At 36.5% G+C, this 21,034-nt stretch overlaps 1 protein-coding gene across 3 annotated transcripts in view; it reads right to left on the bottom strand.

Moving 5' to 3' along the window:
* The window catches only part of LOC126367196 (netrin receptor UNC5B-like), a 195,949-nt gene that overhangs the window by 21,526 nt on the left and 153,389 nt on the right, over positions 1 to 21,034 (bottom strand). For all 3 annotated transcript variants that reach the window (XM_050010616.1, XM_050010615.1, XM_050010618.1), the window contains 2 exons: positions 19,604 to 19,682; positions 7,909 to 8,082 (listed from right to left, as the gene is read on the bottom strand). In XM_050010616.1, the coding sequence (XP_049866573.1) occupies positions 7,909 to 8,082; positions 19,604 to 19,682 (253 nt within the window). The remainder of the gene's footprint in view (positions 1 to 7,908; positions 8,083 to 19,603; positions 19,683 to 21,034) is intronic.

Below are 21,034 nucleotides of genomic sequence, written 5' to 3'. Positions count from 1 at the left end.
GACACTAACACCCTGTATAATGGCAGTATATACTTACTAGGACGTTAAATCGTTTAAATAAGTAATACATATGAGAATATGTATATAAAATTGATATTGATTACAATATATATATTCCAATAATACCTGTACAGCTTGATAAAGGCTCAACTGGAAACCTTGGAATCATTTTTTTTATCTATACTTATAATAAATCTGTAGAGAGGTCAATTCTGTACATTAAATATTTTTTCAAAATAACTATCAGGGGGTGATAAGTGATCGATACTGATGCCAAAAATGCAATCAGTAAAATTTTTGTCTGTCTGTCTGTCTGTCTGTCTGTCTGTATGTTCCTTATAGAAACAAAAACTACTGGACGGATTTTAATGAAACTTGGTACAATTATTCTTCACACTCCTGGACAGGTTATAGTATACTTTTCATCACGCTACAATCAATAGGAGCAGAGTAGTGAAGGATAATCCTTTTGTATGAAAAATCTAAACCACTCAAGTTAGACGTTTGAAATTTGGCATGCAGGTACCTTAGATACCGTAGAGGTGCACTAAGAAAGGAATTCCCAAAATTCTCACGGGAACGGGAATTAACGGGAAAATCCTTTTGTATGAAAAATCTAAACCACTCAAGTTAGACGTTTGAAATTTGGCATGCAGATACCTTAGATACCGTAGAGGTGTACTAAGAAAGGAATTCCCGAAATTCCCACGGGAACGGGAATTAGCGGTAAAATCCTTTTGTATGAAAAATCTAAACCACTCAAGTTAGACGTTTGAAATTTGGCATGCAGGTACTTTAGTAAACTTAAAGCTTAGTTGCAACAGGATATTACAAAATTCCCACGGGAACGGTAGTTAGCGGGAAAAAACATTTGTATGAAAAAATCAAATCTAAATAAAAGGAGAAACTGACTGACTCAGTGACTGACATATCAACGCATAGCCTGAACGGCTAAACGTAGGCATTTGAAATTTGGAAGAGACATAGCTTAGGTACCGTAGAGGTGCACTAAGAAAGGAATTCCCGGAATTCCCACGGGAAAGGAAATTAGCGGGAAAATCCTTTTGTATGAAAAATCTAAACCGCTTAAGTTAGACGCTTGAAATTTGGCATGCAGGTACCTTAGTTAACTTAAAGCTTAGTTGCAACAGGATATTGCAAAATTCCCACGGAAACGGGAGTTAGCGGGAAAAAAACATTTGTATGAAAAAATCGAAACCGCGTAAGATAGATGTTTTCAATTCAATTCAATTAAATTATTTATTGCATTCCATGTAGTACAATGGGGTGTTACATAGGCATAGGAACTAAAACATGGACCCTGTGGGGCACAGAAACGTTGAAGGGAAGAGAGGAAGTGTGTATTAAAATTAAAACTCAATGAACAATCAATTAAAAAAAATCAATTCATTCAATTGATTCAATCTAGCATGCATGCATACCTTAGTAAATATAAAGTTTATTTTTGGCTGTATTTTGAAAAATGGGAGTTATTGGGAAAAAAAATTGTATGAAAAAATCTAAACTGCATAAGTTAGATGCTTGAAATTTGATATGCACTCCCACACACACAAAGATCTCTCTCTTATATAACACGCCACGCGGACGAAGTCGCGGGCAAAAGCTAGTTCATAAATATATTCTTCATAAAAAGACTACCACTCTCCACAGGAGAGAGTATAATACAAGCTGGATTTAAAAAAAAAGAAAGGAAAACATGAAACAGTAGGACTAGGGCCCTGTGCTGGGAGGTTTTCTGGCCACGTCTTTCCCTCGGCGTTATAGATTCTGATGTGGTAGTAGATTTACAGCTGGTTGCATAATATGTAATTTAATTTTTGACGTTCAAAAAGCGCTAACTTTGTAAGCCAATTTTGAAAAATAAATATATATATATTTTTTGAGTATGGCTTTCCCCTAAAAGCCTCATATTCATATTCATATTTATATTCATTTATTGCATGTCACAAACATAAATTAAGGTGGAACATAGTAAGAAGGTACATGTGGCGCCCTGCAAGGGCTCGGCAATATAAAAGAGGCGACACGATGTGCCTTATTATAAAAATATTATAAGATATAGTCTCCGATTCCTGCAGACACCTCCTAATTTTATTTTAAGTTATACCCGTCATTTTCTTATCCGCCCAAAAAGGAAAGGGACGGATGATTGTCAACAAGTTAATTTTAAAACAAATGAATAACCCGGGCGAATAATAGACATCTCGCTGGTTTCTGATTTCTGCTTAAAATTTACGTGTGTTCCATAAATTTTATGCCTGTCGATTATCCGTCCCTTACTTTTTCAGCGGATAAGAAAATTACGCCTGCAGGAATTAGCACCACTGTATAACTAAATATTACATTAGTCTGTTGGCAAATCTAATAAATAAGTAATTAGGTACAAAATTATATAAGTAGTTACAAAATTACAGTCTCTCCGTTATATTGATCGTTCGTTTGAAAAAGTGTTTTAATTCGGAGCTTTGGAATATTTCACTTCATTTACGATTGTCGCCTTAACAATATTTTCATCATCTAAACAATTTCTCTCCGTACAATAATAAACTTAGTCACAGAATATATATTTTTTTGTCGGCGTGTGATTGATTAGTCGTAATACCGTGAAGCCGGAACAATGGTAATCGTGGGATTAGAACATTTGTTTCAATTAGTTCGTTAGTATGAGGAGAATTACCGGCCTCCGTGGTCCAGTGGTAGAGCGTTAGGCTCACGATCCCGAGGTCCCGGGTTCCAATCCTGGTGGGGAAATATCACAAAAATTACTTTGTGATCGCTAGTTTGGTTAGGACATTACAGGCTGATCACCTGGTTGTCCGAAAGTAAGATGATCCGTGCTTCTGAAGGCACGCTAAGCCGTTGGTCCCGGTTACTTACTGATGTAAGTAAGTAGTCGTTACATGAGTCATGTCAGGGGCCTTTGGCGGCTCAACCCTGACACCAGGGTTGATGTAAGTCCGGTAAGTTACTGGAGTTCTAACTGGTGCACCCCGGTTGAGAAGCAAGCCGGTGTACTACAGGACCACAGTGAATATGACCACACGATACGTTGTTGTTCAGTTGCGACGCCTGAGTGGTGACGCCGTGTGTTCTATGCCGCACGAGTCAATGCGTTGCGACAACGCAACGGATCGATAATGCCCGTGTGGCAACTTACTAATTCGGGTCTATGTATAAGTTTATGAAGAAGTAATTTACAGTTTTATGAGGGTTGAAAGTAAAAAGTAAATTAATGTTTGACGTCGGTTACTTAACGCTTACAAGGAGAACGCTTTTTTTTAATGTAATGATACAACACCCTAGACACCCTTGACTGTCATTGCGAGGCCGCAGCAAGCAGTTTTCGAATTCATGTTTGTTTGGATGTGTGTGTAGTCGTCCACAATACTCAAAAAATGTGCTCTAATCCTAATCTGTAATTAGGCTGGTTTTCCTGTCTGGTTGAAATGTCAGACAGCTTTTGTAAAAAAAACATATCTTCAGGGTAGGTGAGCGGACCTCAGAATCGGTGAAGAATAGAATAACCCTAGGAAGATGATGGATGATACGTTAATAATAGGCGCCATAGTCCCCCATGGCCCCAATATCTGGTCCACTAATCCCCAACTCAATATCCCAGTTCCCTTTGTTCCCATAATCTGCAATAGTCCTACACGAACCGAGGATTGTCTTTGGGTGCACTCCCATAGTGCATACAGGGATAATCGCCGGTTGGTGTCACACTACATTTAGATTAAATTGTCTTAAGGCTACGTTCACACGGCGACTATTCGATTCGATATTTTCTCGCTTACGGGAGTACCGTATACGGGACGGCTGTTCACACGGTGCGAGGCCCACGGTTTTTTCTCGTATACGGTCATCCCGTACACGTGACAGCCGCCGCGGCGCGCGGCGTATTCGATGCAACCTGCCGCCAGTCGTTGAGTGCACACCGACATGGATCCCCGTGTTCCAATTCTTTTATATTGGTATTTGAGGAGGAGGTTTCGGCGCCCTAGAAAATACTGGGTCCATCCTTTATTAAAAACGGGATTACACCGAGAAAGAAGATTTGCATCGTTTTTTCAAGAGCTCAGAAATGATGAGCGTGTGTTTTTTAATTATTTTCGAATGTCAATAGCCAGCTTTGACAATTTACTATCAACATTGGAGCAGACATTCGTTAAAATCGTTTCGATAATCTCGCATTCCCGGTGGTAAGACCCTACGGTATACGGTAAAAAATATGTCTCGAATACGCGATTTTCTCGTATAGACGCCGTGTGAACGATTTTAAAAATTGCTATACAAATTTAGCTGTCACTACGATATTCGATAAAATCTCGTATACGATATACGTGAAAAATGACTCCGTGTGAACGTAGCCTAAGGGGTCTCTACGTGTTGGCTTCGGACCCACGCACGCCTTCCTTTAAAAGTCCGGGACTCCATAGGCCCGAGATATGGAAACGACATACAAATAATAATTAAAATATTTGCAACAAAAAGGTACTACAGTTTCAGAAAGAAGATGTGATGCTACTAATATTGGTCATCGGTACACGAGTAGAAATAGCTCTACCGCTCCACTCTACCATCAACCTAATTAGTGCACTGCTGAGTACGAAGTCTTCTTAAAACTAAAACTCAAAATACGACGATAAATAACAAATGAAGCATGATATAGCACGTACGGACATGTGTTCCCAATTAGCGGAACAATAATGCGACGGTTCGCGTTAAAACAGCCGCTCTTGATTGCGTTTTATTGTCTACACGGTGGGTCCTAGTTTATTTTATTTGAGACTCACGGTCAGAAACTTCAGGGGACTAATTTAATAGACACTTTTGGGGTCTTTACACTGGAATGTCTGGAAAGGGACAGCCAATTTATATTCTAAATATCACTATTTAGACGAATTTCAAAGAAATAATTTCTTGTTTCGTAATTTTTAAAACGCAACTTTCCGTAGGCGGATTGTAGTTTTTAAACTTATATTTTTATCGGTGTATGTCTGAGAATCACTCTGAATTTTCCGTTTTTTGTAACTAACTATTCTAAAACGATTAATGGTTCAATTTTTTGTTCGATATTAGTTTCTATTCAGCACTTTGATTAAACGGCTCAATCCAAAAAAATGTTGACTACTTTTTTCAAGAATAAGTTTTTAGTTCGCAATTATTTCTGAGAAGTAGATAGATACATTTTTTAAAGCATTTAACAAGGTAGAAGAAGCTTATTGAGGTCCGACAATGAACTGGGGGTTAAAATGCTACATAGAAGCAATTCATTTAAAAAACCAATATTGCAATTTGACATTTACGCATATAAAAGTAAGTGCGCAATGCAAACTTTTAATGTCAAATAGCAATATTGCTTTTTTAGATGAATTGCTTTGATGTGGACTTTTTAACCCCCCTGATAACTCGTAACTATTCAACACAACGTGCGTTTCGAAAATCAGGAGACCAGCCTGTAATGTCCTAACCAAACTAGGGATCACAAAGTGATTTTTGTGATATGTCCCCACCGGGATTCGAACCCGGGACCTCCGGATCGTGAGCCCAATGCTAAACCTATGGACCACGGAGGCCGTTACCACCACGAAGGCTGTGGACCACAATGAACGGTCACGAGCATTAATATTATATACACTTTGGTACCATGTCACATTAACTTTTTTGACAAATTGAACTGTAAGTCTCACCAAATGTCAAATATGTTAGTGCGACAGAGTCCTAAAGTGGGTACATTATATTGCTCATGACTGAACATGAGGTAACAAACGAGAAAGGAATCCTTGAATATTTGTGAATATTTGAATATGTTTGTTTTTGTTCTCTTTACTTGCTAATCTAAGTATCCGTATGTCACTCGTCAAAACACTTCATATAGTTTTAATGTTATCATGAAACGCTTTGATGTAAGTAATTTACGAGTACATGAAATTAAAGAGCGAGGTTTTGATGAACAAAGATTATGGTTAAGTTTGTATGAAGACTACAGTTTGGATTCGGCACGTGGGCTTTATGCTCATTGCTTTTGTCGCTTTTTGTTTTTATATGTTTATGTTTTTGTTCTTCAATTACAGCTTTATATTTTTCAATGTGAACGACCCTTATTTAACTATATTTTTTAAGAACTTTTGTTTAAATGTGTTGGCCCTTATTATGATTGAGAGCCGTGGTAACCCAGTTGGTAGAACGCTTGACTCTTACTTTGAAGTCGCAGGTTGGAATCCAGCACAGGCCTAAATCAATGATTGTCGAATATGTTTTAGAATTCATGTTTAGATCATAAATGATTATCATGTGCTCAGCGGTAAAGGAAAACATCGGGAGGAAACCCACATGAATGTATTGGGCTGGTTTTTCCGTCGCGGGATGGAAGGTCAGATAGACAGTCACTTCTGTGAAAAACCGGACCTGACAAATCTTTAGGTTAGGTAAGCGGACCCTGTGGAAAACTGAGTAAACCAGGCTATCAAGACTTATTGCATAGAAAGTGTGAATCCTATTAGTCAGAACCGCTCACATTCAAGTGAAGATCTATTATTACCAGTTAGTAATTGGTCGTGGTATTGTGAAAGTACTAATAAAAAAAAAATGTAAATCATAATCATAAGATAGAAGGCATAATGTTTGAGTTAGGGTACAATATAAGTTTTACAAAATGAACAGAGGTTCCCAAACTAGGCGGAGCCTGTATCTTGGGAAACCATGGACAAAGGTATAATACTATTCAATTTTTTTCTTCATGTATCTCAACAAAACATTGCACTTTAATAAGATCAACACAGTAAATATGTTTGTCAATTATACTCACCAACCAACAATTGTTGCGTATTGTCAAAATCTTGCAGATCCATATATCCATCTTCAGGGTAAGCGTTAGAAACAAAACCATCTCATTTAGTGATCCAATAAATTACAAAAATGTTGTGAACATTAAGAAAAGTAGTCTATTATAATAAAATATGAACCAGTTATTTGTATCGGGGCCTCGTTAGACGTCCAAATTGTTATGCAACCAACTTTCAAAACTTACTAATGATCGGGATTCTATTTTGGGAGACAACTAACTTCCATCAAAGGAATGATGATGATTCGTAAACGGAGTGCAATTGTATGAAGATGAAAGGGATTGATTTGATTTAGAGGCGCCAGAGGTTTATCGTAATGTAATATGGAATCATTGCTTTGTCGTTGATCGATTGTCTAAACACCGTTGCCATAAATATAAATAAAAAGCGGTTTAAAGTAAAATTTCAGCGGTACATAATCCATGGGAAGTCAAGTAAAATAGTAATTGAAAGTCTGGCCTACTGCTAATTATAGATCTTTCAAAAGTTATGCCACCAAAATGACGTAAAGACATTTATAAGATTCATAAAAAAGTTCGAAAACATTTCTTAATTAGTAAACTAATCTCAGCTGAGACTGCCCTCAATCTTATGCTCAAGTTCTTGTTCTTATATAAGAACTGTCACATTAACATGATCTTGAAGGCAGTCCAAAAGCGGATATTCGTTAATTAATGTTATCCTAAGAAACTTAACTAGTTTATATTTTACTAAAAAAAATAAGTCACAGAAGCCACTCAAACAATAAGAATGGTCCCGAAAAGCACTTGTGAGTGTCTTTTGCTCCAATAGAACTACAACAACAAATTATGAGCACAGATGAATGACATCTACCAACAAATGTCGAACAAATTTGACGAGGGATTTGTCGTCATCTCTATAACTCCGTATATCAGGAGCCATGATCCGGCTACTATTTACATAGCTACATAGTCATTACAAGAGTCATGTCAGATTATCTGTTGTCTCAATGACATCAGTTTCACTCCCACAAAAGAAAATACTAATACTAAAGAAAAGTAAACCAAGTACACGAACTCACCACTTTGACAAGGAATACACTCAGACGTCCTCTGCACAGCCTGTCCCTGACATTGCGCACCTCCGTTGAGAGGATGTGGTTCAGTACATGTGCGCGTGCGACGTTGTCCGCCGGTGATGCGGCCGTTACATCGGCAGTGCGTCCACGGACCCCAAGAGCTCCAACCGCCGTTAACTGTTGGATAAAATTGTCAATTTAGTTATTTACATCACATAAAAACAAAAACAACCGATTACTTCACCGATAAGAGCGCAGCTCTTAAAGAGAGAGAGAGAGAGAAAAACAAAAACACTATACATATACGTCCCTCTATTGGCCACAGGCCTACCATTAATCAAGCGATTATGGAGTATACTCTATCACCCTGGTCATTGCTGGTTGGTAGAGAGGAGGTATTTGTTCTACTAGACAATCCATTTGCCAGAGTTAACAAGTCTGATGGCCTCTGACTATGGTTATGATTACTGACACGTATCAGTAGCCAGTTCAATAGATAATTTTAATGTAAATGTAATTCTGTTAAAGGTGCTTTAAATATGATTATGACATTTATGATTGTTTGTACCTTTAAGAAGTTAACACTTTCGTAAAAACATGTCTTGTCGTAAAAACCGACACAGATTGTGTCTTTTCTAATATGATGGACAATAAGAGCGTTGAAGATGGTAAGGGCATTGGGCTGCCCTTGTCACCAAATGGCTTAGCTTATAAATTTTGGGCATTTTTACCAAAAAAAAAAAATATGAAAAAGTGGTTGGAAGGTTTCTTCACATTACTGTGTTTGCAAACGCGAGTATATATTATGTCTGTACGGTAATATTTTACCCGCAACAGAAATGATTTATGAGATTTCTTTGAAACTTCAAAATTGCAAACATTATTCCACATCACGCCGTAAGACTACTGATTCCGCCATCACGCCAGTTCCATACAAAACTAGATTCAGAAGCCACCTGCGTCCCATTTGTAGTGAAAAATATGACAGCAGCGTGGTAAGATGAAATACTGTTAGCACGTGGTCGAATGGCTTGTTGGACTAGTTCTTAGAAGCAAAGATTGCGATTATTGTAAACTATAAAGTGACGTCATAGATAGATAAAGGTCTATGACGTATAATGATTATGATTTTGATACAGGCCCTGAAATAAAAATCTATAGAAGCATGTGTTTTATGACATTTAAGTGAAGGACATAATACATTCACAGAAAGACGGTATTTCTTATTCAAGAGATCATTAATTGTGATTATCAAATTTTACTCAAATGTAGTATATTATGTATCGTGGAATAATTTCCTTTTTTGAAAGAAAGTATGATCAACAGGAATTATGGAAAATTATAAATTTTAAATTCTTGGTTTATCGTATAAGAACGGACGTCCGTGTTAAAGTTGAATGTATAGGAAGTGGAAAGCAACAATAAAGATTTCTATGAGTACAATTACCACCTAGGAAGAGTAATGTAAGTAGAGCTTATAAACACTGTCCCAAATGTTCTGGGTAAAAAAATGTTTTAATCTAATCATATTATACAATCTAATATGAAAATGTTCATAGTAATGATATTCTTACATAAAGGTACACATTTAGAAGTACATGCATAGATACATCATTACTGTTGATTTTTCTACAGACGTTAAATCCATTCATTATTTCAAAGAAGGATCTGAATGGGCAAAGAATAATTTCCTTATCTTGTCTTTTGCTTCATTAATTTCTCGTTAACATAAAATTTCGGTCTCGTAATTTACATTGAAATAGAGATGGTTACCAAAATGAGTTCAAGAAATTTTTCATTTATATTATTTAAAAAAAGAAATACGTTCGCTTGACTTCTATCTCAAAGCAGAATATTGAAAAAGTCGTTCCTAACTATAAGGGAGCGAACTAGACATAACTATTATAGACACCATAATTCAAATATTTAAAAACAATAACCACATTATAGACACTTGAAAGTACTTGTGCTGAAAATACATTTCATAAACAGCGTATAAATTGCTATAATGATCAAGGTGTTTAGCCATTGAACCACAAAGATCTTTTTTCAAATTAGATTAGCGCAAGGAGGCAAATGTACAAATTTGTTACAGGAGTGTGATTCCTTAAAGTCATGGGTAGTATAGTAATAGGTACATGATGATTGATTTCCCATTGGTCAAGTTGATGGTGAGACCCTGAAAGGTATATTTAATATTAACATTTTTATATACAAAGGTACCCAGAGCAGATCTAACGAACGGGAACAAAACTTCCCGTTGGTCAGATTAGTCTGACCATTAATCTGACCAGTGGGAAAAACTGGATCGATTGTTATACTACTTCAATAAAATACGAGCTTCTGTGACAAAATTGGACTAACAAAAGGCATAGTTAAAAATAGACTAATTACTTACATAAGTCTGTCTATCTTGCTTATTCCAAATACCGGAGATTAGAAGAGCTTTTATAGTCAACGAAGCGAGCTCAGAACACCAATCTGGCATACAAGCTTTATTCATGATAATGTTCAAAGCAAATGTGTACTTTCCAATTGCCTGCACCCCCCTATAATTCTAGACACAATACCCCCCATCCATACTTCCGATAATACCATTACGTTTGCCAACACGCATGCTAACAGGAACGGAGCAAAAGTAAATTCTACCTAGATTGTTAGGTCAGACCGTAGTCAGACTCACACGCAAAGTCGCGTGCACTAACTAGCATGCTGTGATCTTTCCATCAGATAACTATAGGTAATAAGTTCTGGGAATGCGTTAAACCGTGTTAATTTTTAAAATTGTTTCATTATGTAGGTGTTTGTGTACGTATCAGTAGCGTACCTGGTAGTCACTGTGGTCCTGTGGTACATCGGCTTGCTATTCAAACACGCAGCTCCGGTTCGAACCCCGACACCGGACTTTGCACCAATGAGTTATTAAATTATCTAAAGTGCAGTTTCACTTTTCAGTAACACTGTTGACTCGACCATAATCGGCTCACTACGTTGGTCTAACAGACAGCTCGGTGAGGTGTGGGTGCTTAGTTCATCTGACATTGGATGTATCTCTGTGTGTCGAATATATTCTAGAGCTTACATAACATACACATACATAAACAGCCTATATACGTCCCACTGCTGGGCACAGGCCTCCCCTCAATCAACCGGAGGGGGTATGGAGCATACTCCACCACGCTGCCCCAATGCGGGTACGTGGAGGTGTTTGTACGACTAATAGCCGGGACCAACGGCTTAACGTGCTCTCCGAAGCACGGAATCATCTTACTTTTTCGGACATTCAGGTGATTCAAGCCTGAAAAGTGCTTACCAAACAAAGGACAGTCTCACAAAGTGATTTCGACAATGTCCCCATCGGGAATCGAACCCGGACCTCCAGATTGTGAGCCTAACGCTCTAACCACTAGACCACCGAGGCTGTTCTAGAGCTTATCAAACAGTTACTAGCAATAGTTTTAAAAACGATTTGCGTTGTACTTATTTAGACATTGAGAACATTATTGATGTAAATGTAACTTGTGTCATTATCCCTACTAATATCATCAAGCCAGATGTTTCTAAAGCACGGGTTGTCTACGCTACTATGCTGATCATGAGCTGTAATAAAGGGTCTAACATCTAAGCATAACGGCACCGTTTTACTAAATTATGCGTAATCGACGCTCATTATTCTACGAACATAAATTGTGTCAGAATTCACGAGAACCAAATGCTGTCCTAATTGTATAGGGTAGATGTAACATGACAGTGTTTCATCCATTATTAACATGTGTATTGCATTGAAATATGATGGCTAATTAGTCTGGTATCAATTTGTACGATGGAACCTGTTAGTATTATTATTAATATTTACGTTATGTTGCAACAGTGATTGATATTATATTTTGAATTGAGGATTTTTTGTTTGTGGTAGGCAGTAATGTAGTACATATTATAAACACCAAATATTCCATGCCACGAATGTATATTAGGGTTTTAAGGCGTATTTTGTTGAGCTTTAATGATATTAAGGTGTTATTTAAAGTAAAAGAAACTGATTCGGTTGGTGTAATACATTGTCTGTACTATATTTTACCCACTTCATTCCATCTTCGGACATATTACATATAGCCGCTGGTCCCGGCTATTAGCTGTAAAAACACCTCTACGGGTTGGTAGAGGTGGAGCAGCGTGGTGGATTATGCTCCATGTGCCCAGCAGTGGGACAGTGGGACGTATATATGATGTTTATGTTATGTTACATATCTCACAAGCAACAGTAAAAACTTCAAATATTAATGTTGTAGATACAAACGAATATTTTTTACCAAGAGACTTGTGTGCAAGTTCCAAGGTTTCTACATTATTATTAAAAAGTATTTCGGTGTCAGTTCTCAGTTGTGGAGACACAAAAACTTGTGGGTGCCGTTGGAGTTAATTAACTTCTTTTTTCATATTTTGAACGGTCTGACATTTTGAACTTGGGTTGCAGGGCGTGGTTTGGTTCGTAAGACGCATATGTTAAAAATCTATCAAATATTTGCTGCAGCTGATCTTTTCATACATAGTTTGAGCCTATTTGAGATGTTTAGTAGAATACCTAATGATTGGCGTAAGAGAACACGTTATTATTATTAGTATACATCAAATTTGACCAATCAAATATCATAACGAATTCAATAAAATTGTGTTTTGCCGTGTGGTTTCGATTTATATTGCTATAAAAGTTGTTAACTTATAGGATTATAACTTACTTAAAATTCAATATAAATAAAAATCAGTAATCAATAATGAACATAGAGCCGATGCAACAGAATTAGTTGCAAAAAATGAATCCGTGGTTTAATGTCGTGATAATCAGATACTAGGTCTCTTCTTTTATAGAACAAAAAGATTCAAACTATTACTTACTAAATGGATTACCAATTCATATAAATAATCTTTAATAATATTTACTACAAGTTTGTGAATTGAAGAGATTATTCGGTATTATCAAATTACTTAACTGTAGTTGATAATACATATATTTGTGAAATTGCGTAATTAATTGCCAAAGTAGATGGAATTAGCTAAGTGGCATTATATCCATCAAACCAATGAAAGTATAGACGGCAATAAAACCATACTACGGTCATGTACAAAAATATGTTTAATTTAGAACCCTGTCGCGGTAACGTTTACGACATTTTGCAAAGTTTTGCTTCAATTTGTCAAATAACTGAATGCGGTAGAGTTAATAAAGTTTCATTTTGTGTATTTGCTCTGTGACCTTGACATATAAAAATAAGAAGCAAATTTTATTACCCACACCCAATTTCTCTCGGACCCCCAAAAACAGTTAAAACCGAACAAATGTCGACCACCCGCGGTTGGTAATTTAGGCATTTCTTCTCAATAAAAATTGATTGCCCTATTACAACCGGGGTTTGTTATTAACCTATTAAATGACTGTTAATATTAATAAAAGGCTTTTCAAAATTAATGAAGATTATAAGACATTAATCATAGCAGCTTTTAAATTTTAATGAATATTTTAACACACGTAAGTCAAAGAATGTAGCTGATGCTGTCGTATTGCGCGATGTCGAAAATTGATTTGCAAATTTAACGAATTAATAAAACGACACAAATAATAATAATGAATAGAAATGCTAATGAAAACCACACATAAAACTAATAAAGTGAGAAAGCTGTCAAAAATAACATATTTCAAGTGATTTAAGACACTGAAGTTTTTGATGAATAAAATTTTTGCTTTCATGTTGCTGGTGGTTATAAGCCTATGTCAGTACATGTTACAGATTCTTCAACTGCGCTACAGGAAATTGTACAAGTACTCAACAGTTTAAGTTTTCCTTTCATTACAAACTGAGAAGCCATAAACACGCATAGGAGATAGTAATTACTATAAGTAAAAAGATTTTTATGAGCAACGAATTTCGTTTTCGAGCATCCCTGTGAATAACTATGAGAATTGCGACAACCCTTCCTCTATTACCGTCATCGTACCTATCTGTATCTAAACATTTGTTGTTAACTGCCTTACGAGTTGAGGTTCTAATTGGTACAACTAAGAGTTCAATATACCGTCTACAATTACGCCTATTAGTGATATTGGAGCCCTTTGTGTCGTCCCATAGAAATTGTCGCTGTTAGGTGCAAATTGGGCAGTATATTGTAGTTATCGCCTTCTCCACCGCTCCAAAGGTCTGTGGGTGTCTTAACAATGCTTTTTATTGCCTCACACGATTACAGGTGGGCCTTAGACATTACTTATTTAATAGGTTCTGTGTATATGGGAGTTTATATTTCTCTAAGAGCTATTTTTGTTTACAGCTATTTCGTTCTATACATGGGAATTCTTATCGTTTTGGGTAGGTTGTGAAATTCGATTACAGGTATTATGTTTTGTTTTACATTACGGACGTATAAAGGTGATTTTATTTGTGACAACTTTACAAGATAATGTTTCACTTGAGTTGGTGACGACCAACTCAGAAGACCTGACGAGGTCTTCTAAAGCGTAGCGTCTTCGCATAGAGTGGCTTTTGTCAGTCAAGAGTAAATTTCTGGGCTGGGATATTTAGATTGACCTGAGTAGGTAATCTTTAATATCATGACTGATAATAAAGATGTTACCACTGTTTATTTTACTATGTGTATAAAATTGAAGATATTAAACACATTTTATTTATGATCGATTTTTTTTTCTCGAATCTTGACTGTTATGGGAGGAACTGGATAGAAGTCGCACGGGACAGCGATTTAAAGAAAAATATTGGGGAGACTTTTGCCCAGCGGTTGGACCAAATGGATCTATTATTAATAATTACAAGTCGGGTGTTCTATCGGCTTTTTACCGACTTCAAAAAAGGAGGAGGTTCTCAATTCGACCGTATATTTTTTTTTTTTTTTTTTTTTTTTTTTTTATGTTTGTTCGGGCATATCTTCGTCGTATATGAACCGATTTTGATAATTCTTTTTTTGTTTGAAAGGAGATATACCCAAGGGGGTCCCATGTCAAGGAAGTCAGGATCTGATGATGGAAGACCAGAGAAATCGAGGGGAATTTTCAAAAATCGTAGGAGCGACTAGTGCGTTTGTAAAGTCATATTGATCGGATCGATCTTTAGGCTTCGGGAAAACTTCCCGGCCTTCGAAAACTGGTCAGCATCAGGGAGATACCCTATGGCCTGGCAAAACTATACAACCTGGAGCAATTTTTCTTTCACGAAACGTATTTAAATCTTGATCAAATCCAATCGCCGGTGCAAAAAAACAAAATGGCGGAAAAAAAAGATGGCCGCCATACAAAATTTTGTCGATTTTGGAAGAAGCCCGTTTGTGTAAAAATAATGTATGGGGCGCTTACTCAAAACGTCATGTAGAGTACGGAAATACTTTCTGATCACCAAAAACTGCTCCGCATCAGAGAGATACTCTACGGCCTGGCAAAACTATCGCACGTGAACCAATATTTCTTTCAGAGCACTTATTTAAATCTTGGTCAAATTCCATAGCGCGTAAAAAAAAACAAAATGGCGGAAAAACAAGATGGCCGCCATACACAATTTTGTTTTTTCAGAAAATGTCTCGGGATATAAAATATATATCGGGGTTGTGGTCGGATCGTCATGTTAAGTATGGAAATACTTCCCGATTTTCGAAAACTGCTCCGCATCAGGGTGACACCCTACGGCCTGGCGAAACTATCACACCTGAACCAATTTTTCTTTCACGAAACCTATTTAAATCTTGGTCGAATTTAATGGCCGGTGAAAAAAATACAAAATGGCGAAAAAACAAGATGGCCGCCATACAAAATTTTGTTTTTCCAGAAAATGTCTTGGGGGTAAAAATGATGTATAGGCGTGTGATCGGAACGTCATCTTTGAAAACTGCTCCTAATCAGGGAGACATCCTACGGCCTGGCAAACCTATTGCACCTGGATTTTGTTTGTTTCCACGACACCCATTTTAATCTTGGTCAAATTCTGTCGCCGGTGAAAAAGAACAAAGTGGCGGAAAAACAAGATGGCCGCCATACGAAGAGGGACAGTTTCGAATAAACAGGACACGCGAGCTGCTTTAGCAGCGAGCGAACCACGCGAAATCTACTGTATCTATATGTATGCGTGAGTGTGTATGATAGCAGCTTCCACTGACAACCACATGTGTGTATATACACATACACATGTGTGTGTGTGTGCGTGTGTGTGCGCGCGTGTGTGTGTGTGTGTGTGTGTGTGCGAGCGAACCACGCGAAATCTACTGTATCTATATGTATGCGTGAGTGTGTATGATAGCAGCTTCCACTGACAACCACATGTGTGTATGTACACATACACATGTGTGTGTGTGTGTGCGCGCGTGTGTGTGTGTGTGTGTGTGTGTGTGTGTGTGTGTGTGCGTGTTTCTGTGTGTGTGCGTGTGTACGTGCGCGTGTGCTCGTGTGCGTTAGCGCGTGTGTGAGTGTGTGTGTGTGTAAACATGTTCATCAATAATAATTGTGATCACTACTAATAATATATTATATTATTATATATGAATATAAATCAGAAAATCTGTCTGTCTGCATCCTTGCTCGGTCTAACCATCACTTAAAATCGTAAAATAAAATAAAATTTTTAACAAAAAAAAACCGACTTCAAACGCAAAACTAAAAAGCAATAAATAAATTTACTTCGCACAAAGTAATTAGTACGTATTTTCAATTAGTTAATTATTTTATAATTCTGAAGTCGGTGCCAAGTAAATGCTACAACAACCCTACTACAATATCAAATTACTATGTACACACAATATTGTTTAATACCTATATCAAAGCAATTACAAAACAATGTCAAACAAAAAATTACAAAACAATCAGTATTGAAAAATATATGAATCGGTACTTCGTTGTAGCATTTCCTTGGCACCGGCTTCAGAATTATAAAATAATTAACTAATTGAAAATACGTACTAATTACTTTGTGCGAAGTAAATTTATTTATTGCTTTTTAGTTTTGCGTTTGAAGTCGGTTTTTTTTTGTTAAAAATTTTATTTTATAGGATATACTTCGGTGAGTATGCGCAGGAACTTCACGAGTTAATTCCACCCACTACATTCCATCTACGGACAACTAAATGTCGGCAGGCATTTCATCCACATGTTGTGGATATACCACCAATCCGCACTAAACTTTTTGCCTCTTTCTTTTTGATGCGAACACCAAAGGACTGGAACTGTTTGTTTTCGTCTGTTTTTTCAACTCTTTGTAATCTGGGAGTTTTCAAGGCTAAAGATATACTATTGCTAGGTAAGCGTGATACACCCTAGAACACATCGTCACTCAGGTGAGATTGCGGTCAAACGTTAGCCTATATTATTAAAAAATAATAATGCATCAACTTCTGATACGAATCATCAGCTGCCCAGCACGTTTCTTATCATCACGTTCTTCACTAAATCACTGAAAATAATCTACATAACGAGAATTTCGGACGTGTTAAGTCAGAGGTGGTGATTGCAATCAGTTAGCGAGTCGCAGGCGCCATAGCCCGCGTGGGCGCCATAATGATTCTCCCATGCGCACACGCATAATTGCAAGACAACCAACGGCGCATGCCCTTTGATCTCGTAAAGATACTTATTACGTACAACTGAGGGCGAAATGAGCGTTAAACAGCAAAGGATTGGCGGTCCGATAAATTGTACATGAAATAATGAAACGTGAAAGCTTGTTAGGCGTATTAAATCGTCGTTTAACAGCAATAATTTGTGAAGTTATAGTTGCGTGGATAATGTGTGAAGACGTAACGTTAGAGATGGAAAACTTAGACTAAGACGGCTTACGATATTGAGGTTTATAAGGCTTGTCCAAATTAATTTAAAAAATGTGAACACCTTTATCTTCTATATGATCGATATTCAGAATATCGTATCAATGGATGAAGTAGAAACTTTACAGGTAAAATATTAATTTCAAAACTTTATAAAAACTTGAAATAATAATTGGAGATGGCCTTAGAAAAGATAGAAAAGGTTAGTACCATCTACTTTGAACCAGCGTGGGTGTATGAAGCGATTGATAAATGTGGAGGAAGCAAGAGAAGTGTGTCTGGATCGAAGCTATGTATGTATTTATGTACAACAACTTGATATCACCTTTTGCAATTACTGCACTATACGTGTACAAAACGTATCTACGTTAAAACACCCCGGTTTAACCGGTAGAGTGACTATATAATTATCTTATACTAGGCAATGTGAAAAATGGAACTATAACTTCACTCCTTTCTCTTTATGGGGTCATCCTGTTTTATTGCGGTTTCGGTCTTTAAACGTATACTTTAACTAATATGGTTACCCGACTTTTCCAAAGATAAAAGTGCTTATACTACAGACAGCTGATAAAAATTGGGTCTTTTTGGGATTACTAAATAAAGACAGATCTAAAACTAACGACAAACATTTTTTATCTATTTAACTTATTTACCAATTATTTATAAATTGTAATAAATAAAAACGTAATAATGAGTACGACATTTTATCACGTTTTTCTATGACGTCACAGTGTGCTTTTTCATACAAATTCCATAGTAATTTCGTCTTTTGACGTTTAGTAAAAAGTAACTGATTAGCTCCAACTTATAAGTTTCCATACTAACGTATCCTACTGAATCGCGCAAAAACGAGCTGTCAAAATTGACAGTTTTATATGGAATTAGAAGAATCCTGATGATTGTGCTGTCAGTTTAAGTATGCACTATTTTTCAGGTCTATAGTTATACTTACTTATACTATTTTATCTATTATCATATCTAAAAATTACGCTACACTCACGCCCGTCTGTGATCGGCGTATCTAAAAATCATTAAAAGAGAAAACTCAAGCATTTTTTTTAAATCAGTATTGAACTGTTTGCCAACTTCTCGACATAAATAAAGTACTCTTGACCTGACCTTTCCTTAAAACCTCTTCAATTTGATTATGGTACATTTAACTACGTCTTCCCCTCTCACTCTCACATAAACGTGCTTTAAAAGTAACAAATACTTTTTACTTCATCATCTGGCTGATTGTCCGAAAAAGTAAGATGATTGGCGAAAAGTAAGCGATAAGGCCGCCATTTGTCATGTACCTAGTTAACAGTATTTTTGTAATTATTTCTTTTTATTTAATAAAGTATATTTGTATGATTCCGCTTCGGAGGGTACGTTAACCCGTTGGCCCCGGCTATTAGCCGTAAAAACACGTCTACCAACCCACAGTGAAGCAGCGTGAAGGAGGATGCTCCATACCCCCTTCGGCTGATTGAGGGGAGGCCTGTGCCCAGCAGTGGGACGTATAAAGCCAGTCTTAGCGATACCGGGCAATCATCTAGTTCATATATATATATATATCATTGAGCCACTGCGATACAGGGTGATCCCTAGTGCAGGGCTCGCTGTTAAAATGTTCAAATTGTACCTTGTTTGAGTAATAAAGAATTTTATTATTATTATTATTATTATATAATTCCCGGTGCGCTCGATGTTAAAGACATTTTGGATTTTTGGTGTCACAAAACAACACTTCGTAAGGCGGCCATCTTGTTTTTCTACTATTTAGATTTTATTTTCATTGCCTATAAAATATCATAGCCCATAAAGTCAAGTAAGAAGCTACAAGCAATATTATAAAAGGAAGGTGTGCAGACATAACATATCATGATAATTATGAGAAAAAACTTGCCGTAGACAGTCAACAGGGCCGGCTCGGAGATTCTTTTCCCAGCGATGTTCTCTGCCACGCAACTGTAGTTCGCCATATCCTATGGACAAAGAAAAAAAATATTAATAGATTCAATTATATGATAGGTATACACAACAGGTACAATATGTACGAGTCATCATTGAAACCACTATGGTCTTGCGGTATATCGCATGCTTCTAAAATCAGGGAGCGCCGCCGGTGAAGAGTGGGTACTTAGTTCATCCTTTCATACATGTTCGTCTGACAACCCTAATTGGGATATAGTCGATCTCTGGTTGATATTTCAAAGCTGTCTTAATTGATATAAATACGAACGAATACAAAAATATAGTCAATCTTTTAAAAATGCAAAATCATAATTCAAACGTTGCGTTCATTGAAGAGATTTAGATAAAGGCGACATTATAATTGGGATATAGTCTAGCTTATTATGTTATGTTACGCTATATGTACGGTTACGAGTACTAATATGTATACTAATATGTATACTAATATGTATACACTTTGATACCATGTCACATTAGCTTATTTGACAAATTAAACCGTAAGTATCATTAAATGTCAAATATGATAGTACGACAGGGTTCTAAAGTGGGTACATGATATTATTCGTGACTGTACAATACTATATGCAGATCGACGAGAATAGAGCAGAAACCAGCAGTAAGATAGTATTGACATATCATCATCTCCTTAGCATTATCCCGTATAGTAATGACATATACATTCATATATGCATATAAAATGCTCGTATCCCTTATGTGGTGGGCCAACTAGTGGAACAACCGGCAGCTGCTATTGATATCCAGTCCAAATGGTGAACCGTACACTGATAGGTTATCCTCCCTAAATAGATAATCATAATCTCACTATTATTTGAAAGGACAATAGTGACCTATTTCTATAACATGTATAATGAAGACCCAATGCCAAGTGAATAAAAAATAACAAAAAAAAATTGCAAACGAAAACAACATGAAGAAGAAACACATATAAATCTGAGTAAGCAAAATGAAGAATATAAACGAACGCGACGAGATTTTATATTTTCACACAGCAGACAGAGATAAAATATCAAATTTTATGATCTCATACATACAAAGGATGAATCAGCTAATGAACGCAACATAGATACATGTTTTCATGAAAGAAATTAGCTATTTTTTGTATTTCTACGCGGGAAACATGCATTAGTGACGTACTATTGTCAAAAATAAAATATATTACGTGTGGTACTTGTGTTACTATCCGATTATAGGTAATCGATTCATAGCTTATCGATAATAGTATGTTCATTACTTATGTAATAACGATATGATCAACGATATGATAAAGTGCTTGAGATGATTTGCAACATGTTACATTATAAGTTAAAAGCTTAACACTGCAACCAATAACAGTGAATACTTT

This window comes from Pectinophora gossypiella, chromosome 5, assembly GCF_024362695.1.
Source record: "Pectinophora gossypiella chromosome 5, ilPecGoss1.1, whole genome shotgun sequence".
Taxonomy (NCBI): Eukaryota; Metazoa; Arthropoda; class Insecta; order Lepidoptera; family Gelechiidae; genus Pectinophora; species Pectinophora gossypiella.
The sequence above is the reverse complement of the archived record's forward strand: the minus strand, read 5'-3'. Positions and strand labels throughout refer to the sequence as shown.